Source organism: Haematobia irritans, chromosome 5, assembly GCF_050003625.1.
Source record: "Haematobia irritans isolate KBUSLIRL chromosome 5, ASM5000362v1, whole genome shotgun sequence".
Classification (NCBI taxonomy): Eukaryota; Metazoa; Arthropoda; class Insecta; order Diptera; family Muscidae; genus Haematobia; species Haematobia irritans.
Window position 1 is genome coordinate 47,317,096 of NC_134401.1, and position 12,165 is coordinate 47,329,260.

Here is a 12,165-nt window from a genome sequence, read left to right on the forward strand (position 1 = left end):
GAAAAACCTATAATTTTTGTTTCGAATGTGGCAAAAACCTCACTCCAAAGCTCTTATTTTCAGTATGTATCATTTGCCCGGAACAACATATTTTTTTCTCTCAATATGTCAAGTATCGTGCCAACAAAACCGCATTTGCGGAAAGCTTACGAACTGCTTCTTCGAAAGCATCGCTGATATAATGGATCCACGGTAATGGATCCCAACGGTAGTATAGCCCAGGCATTGCTCCTTCTGATTACCATTTGTTCCGATCTTAATTCCAAAAAAAAAAAAGACTTAAACTAACGATGCTACATCCTCAAAATAAGTCAGCCTATATTCGAAGCGTTTCTATCTTAAATCTTATGTACCCTCCACCAGAAACTTGTACTAAAGACTGTCATCCACAATCCAATTACTTGGGTTGCGGTAACACTTGCCGATGGCAAGGTATCTTAAATATTCTTAACACCGTCTTCTCAATTGTAGGTTAGTCCATACGGGGTATATATTAAAAAAAGCTGATAAAATACGAAATAATTCAGTTTGACAACATTTTCTATAGAAATAAAATTTTGACAAAATTTTCTATAGAAATAAAATTTTGACAAAATTTTCTATAGAAATAAAATCTTGACAAAATTTTGTATAGTAATAAAATTTTGACAAAATTTTCTATAGTAATAAAATTTTGTCAAAATTTTATTTAATTTTCTTTTTTTTTAATTTTGAAAAAATTTTCTATAGAAATAAAATTCTGGTAGATTATTTTTGAGGATCGGCTATATATAACTATAGACCGATATGGACCAATTTTGGCATGGTTGTTAGCGGCCATATACTAGCGCAGTGTACCAAATTTCACCACGTACCAAAATTCAACCGGATCGGATGAATTTTACTCCTCAAGAGCTCCAGAGTTCAAATCTGGGGATCGGTTTAAATGGGAGTTATATATAATTAAGACCGGTATGGACCAATTTTTTGCATGATTGTTAGAGACCATATACTAACACCATGTACCAAATTTCAGCCGGATCGCATGAAATTTGCTTCTCTTAGAGGCTCCGAAAGCCAAATCTGGGGATCGGTTTATATGGGGGCTATATATAATTAAGACCGGTATGGACCAATTTGTGCATGGTTGTTAGAGACCATATACTAACACTACGTACCAAATTTCAACCGAATCGGATGAATTTTGCTCATCCATGAGGCTCCGGAGATCAAATCTGGGAATCGGTTTATATGGGGGCTATATATAATTATGGACCAATGTAGACCAATTTTTGTATGGTTGTCAGAGACCATATACTATTACCATGTACCAAATTTCAGCCGGATCGCATGAAATTTGCTTCTCTTAGAGGCTCCGCAAGCCAAATCTGGGAATCGGTTTATATGGGGGCTATATATAATTATGGACCGATGTGGACCAATTTGTGCATGGTTATTAGAGACCATATACTACCACCATGTACCAAATTTCAACCGGATTGGATGAATTTTGCTCCTCCAAGAGGCTCCGCAAGCCAAATCTGGGAATCGGTTTATATGGGGACTATATATAATTATGGAGCGATGTGGACCAATTTTTGCATGGTTGTTATAGACCATATACTAACACCATGTACCAAATTTCAACCGGATTGGATGAATTTTGCTCCTTCAAGAGGCTCCGCAACTGAGCGTCGGTTTATATGGGGCTATACGTAAAAGTGGTCCGATATGGCCCATTTGCAATACCATCCGACCTACACAATAATAACTACTTGTGCCAAGTTTCAAGTCGATAGCTTGTTCCGTTCGGAAGTTAGCGTGATTTCAACAGACGGACGGAAGGACGGACGAAAGGACGGACGGAAGGACGGACGGAAGGACGGACGGAAGGACGGACGAAAGGACGGACATGCTTAGATCAACTCCGAATTTCACCACCCAGAATATATATATACTTTATGGGTCTTAGAGCAATATTTCGATGTGTTACAAACGGAATGACAAAGAAATTTGTCCTTAATATTTTGTAAATTTCGCATCGTAAAATGTAGGTTGCGTAATATTTAATATCAGGTAAATATGTTTTTCAGTGTAGAAAGGCAAAAATTTTGTTGATTCGTGTATTAAAAGACGATTCATTTTTTCTTCACGATATCCGTACACAAAAAAAAATAATTTTTGGATTCAATCACGAAATTAATTGATCTAATCAATTTTTAATTAAAATGTCTTCAATCACAGAGATGATAGTATCAATTAAAAAATTAATTGAAAGCCATTTCAAAAATTAATTGATCCAATTATAAAATTAATTGATACTATTAATTTTTGTGATTGATATTTGTTTCAATTAAAAAATTTGTTCAATCAATTAAATATTTAATTGAATACATTTTAAAACTCAGTTAAGACTTTAATTGGAAAATTTTTCGTAAAATTTTTTTCTGTGTATGATACCAGAAACTTGAGAAAAAGTAGTAGCTAACAGTGGACAATATTTCGTTCTGTCTGTTAGATTTTTTTCTGAATAAATTCTCTATAAAATATGAAAATGTATGCACTCCCAATATTTTAAATCTTTTTATATAAACGTATATTAATAATAAATTTGTTTTTTTTTTTTTTAAGGTTCAGCCCGTAATCCCGGTGGAAATAGCTCCCCTGAACCTCCACCACCACCACCACGTAATCATGATATGAGTAACTCATCATTCAATGATTCCAAGGAAAGTAATGAAATATCTGAAGCTGAATGTGATCGTGATCATGGACCACGTGGCAATTATGGCGGTAAGTTTTCTATCAAAATTTTTGTCTTAAAAATAAACTCATATATAATTTGAGTGTAAAAAATATTTATAAGTGTGGCTTTAAAGAGCTTAATACATCGTATTAATAAACTAAACATAACCTGGCCTACAAGTTACAAAAAATAGAGTTTACACGTGTTAAAGTCAAATACGTTTGAATCCAGAATGTTCTTCAATAAAAAAAAAAAAAAACATTTTAAATCTCAACTGCGGCTTTTCATTTTCATCTAAATTTCGTTTAATACAAATTTAATGAAATTGAGCATTAAAAATAAAAGAGAATTGGTGCTCTACCAAATGAATAACTAAATAAGCTCCAGAGTTCATGTCCAAGGTCCAGTATATATATTTTTTTAAATAATCAATGCAGTTGCGGATAGTTAATCTGCATATTTTCTTGGATTTCATTGTTGATTTTTTAAAGGACCTTTCAAGATTTTGTAGGCCAGTGTTATTAATGTACAATATACAAATATATAATTGTGATACCACATGAACTTATTGTAATCTATCAACTAATTTTCTTTGCGTATATTTGTATATAAAAATTTAATCAAAATTTAAAAACTATACAGAAGATACTAAAGATGGTGAGTGATGATGTATAAATTCCCCCGTTTCATCCCTTTTTGATATCATTGAGTGTGTTAATCGTTTAGTGATCATCACATTCCCTACCTCCGCTAAAAACACCTCCATTATAAAGGGTGATTTGTTAAGAGCTTGATAACTTTTTTTAAAAAAAAAACGCATAAAATTTGCAAAATCTCATCGGTTCTTTATTTGAAACGTTAGATTGGTCCATGACATTTACTTTTTGAAGATAATTTCATTTAAATGTTGACCGCGGCTGCGTCTTAGGTGGTCCATTCGGAAAGTCCAATTTTGGGCAACTTTTTCGAGCATTTCGGCCGGAATAGCCCGAATTTCTTCGGAAATGTAGTCTTCCAAAGCTGGAATAGTTGCTGGCTTATTTCTGTAGACTTTAGACTTGACGTAGCCCCACAAAAAATAGTCTAAAGGCGTCAAATCGCATGATCTTGGTGGCCAACTTACCGGTCCATTTCTTGAGATGAATTGTTCTCCGAAGTTTTCCCTCAAAATGGCCATAGAATCGCGAGCTGTGTGGCATGTAGCGCCATCTTGTTGAAACCACATGTCAACCAAGTTCAGTTCTTCCATTTTTGGCAACAAAAAGTTTGTTAGCATCGAACGATAGCGATCGCCATTCACCGTAACGTTGCGTCCAACAGCATCTTTGAAAAAATACGGTCCAATGATTCCACCAGCGTACAAACCACACCAAACAGTGCATTTTTCGGGATGCATGGGCAGTTCTTGAACGGCTTCTGGTTGCTCTTCACTCCAAATGCGGCAATTTTGCTTATTTACGTAGCCATTCAACCAGAAATGAGCCTCATCGCTGAACAAAATTTGTCGATAAAAAAGCGGATTTTCTGCCACTGATTTTGGTAATAAAATTCAATGATTTGCAAGCGTTGCTCGTTAGTAAGTCTATTCATGATGAAATGTCAAAGCATACTGAGCATCTTTCTCTTTGACACCATGTCTGAAATCCCACGTGATCTGTCAAATACTAATGCATGAAAATCCTAACCTCAAAAGAATCACCCTTTATATCAACCATCAGTATCACGTCGACAATCTCATTCACTTTTAGAAAGACAAAAAAAATCACCAATTAGGTCCCATTTTCAAAATACACAAATCATATTTAGATTTTAGAATTTCACTACAAAATACAGTATGTCAGGAATGGCTTTACACATAGGCTATAATTAATATATTTCATGAGATACATATATTGTTTACTAAATTATTAAATTAATAATTAAACAATAACAAAACAAAACGAATGAAAAACAAGTAAGTAAAGTCTAAAGTCGGGCGGGGCCGACTATATTATACCCTTCACCCCTATGTAGGCCAAAATTTGTGTTACCATCTCAACTACTTCACATTTGCTGGAAGCTATATAAAGGATACAATTTTTTTACTTCTACAAAATCTCTATAATTAAAATTTCTAGAGACCCATTGAAAATGGGTCTAAAATGTGTAACAGTCTACCTTATATATTTCCCCAACTCTGGTGTACGTATATATGGGAGCTATATATAATCTGAACCGATTTTGACTAAATTTGACATGTATAGTTAGAATAATAATTCTGCTATTTATGCGAAATTTCACGTAAATGGGAGTATAACTCCCCCTGGTCATATGAGTGCAAATCGGAGGGAAAATATATATGGGAGCTATATCTAAATCTGAACCGATTTCAACCAAATTTGGCACAATTACCGATACTACTAAACGTACTCCTTGTGCAAAATTTGAAGCAAATCACGGCAAAAATCTGGCTTTTGTGGCCATATAAGTTCAAATCGGACGAAAGATATATATGGGAGCTATATCTAAATCTAAATCGATTTTGACCATATTTGGCACATACAATAGTATCGTTAAAAGTACCGCTTGTGCAAAATTTGAAGTAAGTCAGGGCAAAACTCTGGCTTTTGAGACCCTATAAGTCCAAATCGGGCGAAAGATATATATGTGAGCTATATCTAAATCTGAACCGATTTTAACAAAATTTGACACACTTAAGAATACTATTAAACGTACCCCTTGTGCAAAATTTGAAGCAAATCACGGCAAAAATCTGGCTTTTGTGGCCATATAAGTTCAAATCGGACGAGAGATATATATGGGAGCTATATCTAAATTTGAACCGATTTCATTCAAATTTACCAAGCATTGGTAGAATGTCAATTCTACCCTCTGTGAAAAATTTCGCGAAGATCGGTAGTAAACTTTGGCCTCTGTGGTCATATGAGTCTAAATCGGACGAAAGATATATATGGGAGCTATATCTAAATCTGAACCGATTTGGCTGATATTTTTCACGATTTTCGAGATTCATAAAATATTTGGATGTACGGTATTTCAAGAAAATCGGTTGGTAAACACGCTAACTATGACCAAATCGGGGATAAATATATATGGCAGCTATATCTAAATCTGAACCGATTATTTCCAAAACCAATAGCGATTGTCTCTGCCCCAAGAAACGGCCCTATGCCAAATTTGAGGACGATCGGACTTCAATTGCGAGCTGTACTTTGTGCACAAAATTACATATACAGACAGACGGACGGACGGACAGATAGACAGACAGACGGGCATCGCTAAATCGACTCAGAATTTAATTCTAAGCCGATCGGTATACTAAAAGATGGGTCTATGGCCACTATTTCTTGGCGTTACATACAAATGCACAAACTTATTATACCCTGTACCACAGTAGTGGTGAAGGGTATAAAAAGAGGAAGCACGTTCAAAATAAACCCAGCCAACTGCACTCATATCGATGATTTGACAGTGACATAGGAAAAGAGATATGTTTGTACGAATTTATTTCAGCATAAGCCGGCTATCATGCAAAACCTTTTTTCGGAAGGTTCAAGTGTGGTTCATTGTTGGGTTTAATGAATTTATTCTGATAATTGGTTGATAGTTTTGCTGCAAGTAGAGGATGCTGATGAGGAATGTGGTAATTCCAAAACGTGCGTCCATCCAACCATCTTGCAGTCTATAGGGCTTGCACTCTATAGGGCCCCTGTTGGTTAAGCTACACTTGTAGTTTAGTCAATGCATGGTTTTAAGCTGAAATCAAAAAACAACAATAATTAAATATATTTAAATGAAATTAGGGCAACTTCTGGGGCTGGGAAAAAATTATGAAGGAAACAGAACTATTTCCAGAATTTATTTCCAGCAAGTTTTAAGAAACATGAAAGGGACGAATAATACGAAATTAAAATTTTCCAAATGTGGTAACGAAGATTTATTTGCTAAAAAATAAATGGAAGAATGAACTACCTCGTGCGAAAATTAAACTAAAATGTATTGAAATACCCATAATGCGTGTTGAAATGACGAGAAAATTCTGAGATTTCTGAATTTTCAACTACCATTTAGGAAATTGTTTCTTCTCGTAAAAGCAAAAATAAAAAAAATCGTTGATATGGGCAAAATTTCTTATAAAATTTTAAAAATAAACTAAAACAAAGTATGTTTGTTTTGCAACAGACATAAGTTAATTTAACAACGGACTTTTTTCTATGTAACTGACATAATAGGTTGGCTGATAAGTCCTCTGTCTAACAAAGAAAAACTAATTTTTTTGTCACAATTCGTTTTTATTATTCAACATAGTTCCTTTCAAGAGCGATACAACGATTATAACGACCTTCCAATTTTTTGATACCATTTTGGTAGTTCTCCTTCGGTTTTGCCTTTTTTATTCCATGCGCATCCCAAAAAAAAAAAAAAAAAACAGAAGCCATTACGGACTTTTGAGTCTTTCCACGCTTCGGAGACGGTTCACCGGTCGCTGTCCACTCAGCTGACTGTCGATTGGACTCAGGAGTGTAGCCATGTTTCATCCATTGTCACATATCGACGGAAAAACTCGGGTGTATTACGAGTTAACAGCTGCAAACACCGCTCAGAATCATCAACACGTTGTTGTTTTTGGTCAAATATGAGCTTGCGCGGCACCCATTTTGCACAGCTCTTCCGCATATCCAAATATTGATGAATGATATGACCAACACGTTCCTTTGATATCTTTAAGGCCTCTGCTATCTCGATCAACTTAATTTTACGGTCATTCAAAATCATTTTGTGGATTTTTTTGATGTTTTCGTCGGTAACCACCTCTTTCGGGCGTCCACTGCGTTCACCGTCCTCCGTGCTCATTTCACCACGCTTGAATTTTGCATACCAATCAATTATTGTTGATTTCTCTGGGGCAGAGTCCAGAAACTCATTATCAAGCCAAGTTTTTGCTTCCACCGTATTTTTCCCTTCACAAAACAGTATTTTATCAAAACACGAAATCCCTTTTTTCCATTTTTTTTCACAATAACAAAAGTTGCTTCACAAAAGACGCTCTATCTCACAAACTAATTGACTTACAGACGTCAAATGTAAAAATAATATACATTTAATACTAGCGACGCCATCTATGTGTCAGACCGGGGACTTATCAGCCAACTGTTATGCTATGTTTCAAGTAAAAAACGTCTTTAAAATAAAGTGTTGAAAAACATGTCCTATATTTGAACGATTTTTTGCTTTGTAGTCAAGATGCAAAAAGACCACAAATTTAAAGACAATTTCATTAAATTTAAAGAATTTTTCTGAATTATTAAAGTCAAGTTGACCTTAGCCCAAACATTTTTTCTTTCTTGTTATGATACCCATTTTTAAGTGAAATCACTTAATTATAAGGACAATACGACTTTATCGACTTTTGGACAAGAAAAAAATCTTTATATTAGAGAAATACGTCTTCTATGCTAAGCAAAATTTGCATTCATATTTTAAAGACATGAAATCTTTGATCTCACGACAATATTTTTTTTAGAGTGGGTTTACTTTTTTTAAGTGTCGTATAAGTAGGAGGATATTTCTAGATGCTAGGTTAAGTGATTTTGGGCTGAGTACAACCTGCTGGAAATGAATAAAACTGATCGTGAAAAGAGCTAATTGACACTAACACAAGAAAATTAAGAAGTCGTATTTTTTTTTTTGATTTTACGTTTCCTGGGCATCGGGTTTTATACTTAGAATTCCATAAATTAAACTGTCATTAAAATATGAATTTATTATGAAGATCTTAATTAATTCCTAATATGTAAAGTCATTCTTGGCATACTGTAAATGAGGTAAAAAATTAGGATTAAGATATTATTATAATATTTGATACACAATATCTTTTGAATTTTTCATAAGATTATAATATTCCATATCGGAAGAAAGTAAAAACTTAAAAGAGATCACTTAATCTCTAATAATGTCGGAACTAATAGAACTAAAAATAAAAAATTTAATAAACTTAGCTAAGAAATTAGAAGATATCGTATATATCACATATCACACATAGACAATTATTATATTATGCATAAAAATTGTAGGCGTATATGTATCTAGAATCGAGGATCACCATATTTAAATTAACATCACTTTCAAAGTTATATTTAAAAAAAATGTTATAAGCGCCAACGATTTTTTGTTTAAATATCCATTTGAAGACAAAACACCAAATCAATCTTCAATTACAATATCATAATTGCGCCACACAGGCATATCTACATCGTGCATCACTCAGGCAATCGTAAATTAGTAATTTATTATTTATAGGACAATAATCATACTGTGTTTTGCTATATTCAGTTTTATTATTATTTTTTTTCAGTGTAATTAATAAATTGTGTGTTAATTTTAATTGTTATAAAACATTTGTCTTGGTTTTTGGTTTTTTTATATACATTAAAATTATTTCATTTATTGCACCATCTATGAGGATTCATTCACGTATAAATATGTTTACCATTTTGCACCGAATTTTTATTTTATATGTAACTAATTCCACTTTCATTTAACTATAGCTATTGAAATACTTCGCATTTGTTAATTAAATATTACACATTTTTTTTCATCATCATATTTTTAATATTTCCGCATATTTGTTCTAATTTTTCATTTTAAACTTGTAAGTATATCTAACAGATATATTAAAGAAATAGCAATAAATACGGCAAATACGAAAAACGTATATTTTCATAAAGACAAGATATAACATTCGCATTGTGTGTGTTGTGATCAGTGTTACTCTTGTTATATTTATAAACAATTAAGGCATATTTTTCTTCGAATTATGACATTTGCTTATAGTGGCCCTAATTCCAACATTTTATTTGCCACTTTTTGTACCATGTGTGCTACTTTCCAAGTACTACCACCTTTAGGACTACTTGCCAATGTTACCGTAATGCCACTTTAGTGTCAAATTAGCCACTTTTTTCAAGCCTTGACACTTTTGTGCCACTACACGGACGAAAAAGACTGTTTTTCATATATTTGGGTGTAAAAATTATATGTTTGGAACTCAAATTTTTTAACACAATATTTTTAAGTGCAAGCACATAATGTTCAAAAACTAGCATAACATGTTTGGGACATATCGAAGGGCAGGTCTACTGAGACCGCATTACATGAACTAGTCAGCTTTATTGAAAGCTCACTATCTGCCAAAAAATACACAATCGTGGCGTTTCTAGACATCGAAGGGGCGTTCAACAACATCCATCCGAGTTCGATTTTAAATGGACTGACAACTCTGAATGTTGATCCAGGTATACTTAGGCTGTTAGACGAACTTCTAACAAAGAGACGTATTTCAGCCACACTAGGACAAGCATGTTTGTATGTTACAAAGGTATGTGAACAGACGCACTCCCCAAAGATGAGTTCTATCACCTCTTCTTTGGAATGTTGCTATAAATAACTTTCTGGCTTCTCTAGAAAAAGAAAGGATAACAGTGGTGGCATACGCAGATGATGTGGCGTTAGCAGTCAGGGGAAAATTCCCATCAACAGTTAGAGATATTATACAGAGAGCCCTCCGGATGACTGAGAAATGGGCGAAAGATAATAGTCTTGGGGCAAATCCTGCAAAGACGGAACTAGTCATGTACTGGAAAGATCGCAAAACTCCCATGGTTAGGCCAATTTCCTTAGGGGATATTGAAATTTCCTTTGTGCAAAATACCTTGACGTTATTTTGGACAGGAAGCTGAACTTTAAGCTTAATATTGAAGAAAGGGCGAGGAAAGCAACGGTAGCTTTGTACTCGTGCAAAAAGGCAATAGGAAACAAGTAAGGAAAGTCTAAAGTCGGGCGGAACCGACTATATTATACCCTGCACCACTTTGTAGATCTAAATGTTCGATACCATATCACATCCGTCAAATGTGTTGGGGCTATATATAAAGGTATGTCCCAAATACATACATTTAAATATCACTCGATCTGGACTCAATATTTAAGACGGCTAATGCACTAGGGTGGAACACAATGTTAGTAAAAAAATATGGGAAACGTTTAAATCTGAAGCAATTTTAAGGAAACTTCGAAAAAGTTTATTTATGATTTATCGCTCGATATATATGTATTACAAGTTTAGGAAAATTAGAGTCATTTTTACAACTTTTCGACTAGGCAGTGGCGATTTTACAAGGAAAATGTTGGTATTTTGACCATTTTTGTCGAAATCAGAAAAACATATATATGGGAGCTATATTTAAATCTGAACCGATTTCAACCAAATTTGGCACTCATAGCTACAATGCTAATTCTACTCCCTGTGCAAAATTTCAACTAAATCGGAGCAAAAAATTGGCCTCTGTGGTCATATGAGTGTAAATCGGCCGAAAGCTATATATTGGAGCTATATCTAAATCTGAACCGATTTCAACCAAATTTGGCACGCATAGCTACAATGCTAATTCTACACCCTGTGCAAAATTTCAACTAAATCTGAGCAAAAAATTGGCCTCTGTGGGCAAATGAGTGTAAATCGGGCGAAAGCTATATATGGGAGCTATATCTAAATCTGAACCGATTTGGCTGATATTTTGCAAGTTTTTCGAGACTCATAAAATATTCGGATGTACGGAATTTTAGGAAGATCGGTTGATATACACGCCAATTATGACCAGATCGGTGAAAAATATATATGGCATCTATATCTAAATCTGAACCGATTTTTTCCAAAATCAATAGGGATCGTCTTTGAGCCGAAACAGGACCCTATACCAAATTTTAGGACAATCGGACTAAAACTGCGAGCTGTACTTTGCACACAAAAATACATCAACAGACAGACAGACAGACGGACATCGCTAAATCGACTCAGAATTTAATTCTAAGACGATCGGTATACTAAACGATGGGTCTCAGACTTTTCCTTCTTGGCGTTACATACAAATGCACAAACTTATTATACCCTGTACCACATTAGTGGTGAAGGGTATAAAAAGTGGGGCCTAAAACCAAAAATTGTGCATTGGCTATACACGGCAGTGGTTAAGACTTATAATGCTATATGGTGTTGTAGTCTGGTGGCCGACAAATTTAGACAAAGTTCAGCGTATGGCGTGCTTGTGTATCTCAGGCGCATTCAGCAAGGCAGGAACAAATTCCCTTAATGTCATGCTGCATCTATTGCCTTTAGACATTTTGGCCAAACAGTCAGCTGCAACAGCGGCTGTGCGGTTGCTCGAGCTATCGCTGTGGTCGGAAAAAAGTTACGGTCACAGTTCGGTCCCCAAAATAATTCCAGATGTGCCTAACCTAGTGGATTACACCCTGGCAAAACCACTTTTCGACAAAAAGTTTGAAACTCTAATTCCCAACAGTGAGGCGTGGTGCACACAGGCCCCGGGGAATAAACGATATATAGATTTCTATACTGATGGCTCCAAATTGGATGAACAAGT

The 12,165-nt window shown here is 34.6% G+C and overlaps 1 protein-coding gene across 1 annotated transcript in view; it reads left to right on the plus strand.

Moving 5' to 3' along the window:
• LOC142239673 (cell adhesion molecule Dscam1-like) overlaps positions 1-12,165 on the plus strand; it is a 179,970-nt gene that overhangs the window by 154,246 nt on the left and 13,559 nt on the right. The window contains exon 28 of the mRNA XM_075311459.1: positions 2,611-2,772. Within this exon, the coding sequence (XP_075167574.1) occupies positions 2,611-2,772 (162 nt within the window). The remainder of the gene's footprint in view (positions 1-2,610; positions 2,773-12,165) is intronic.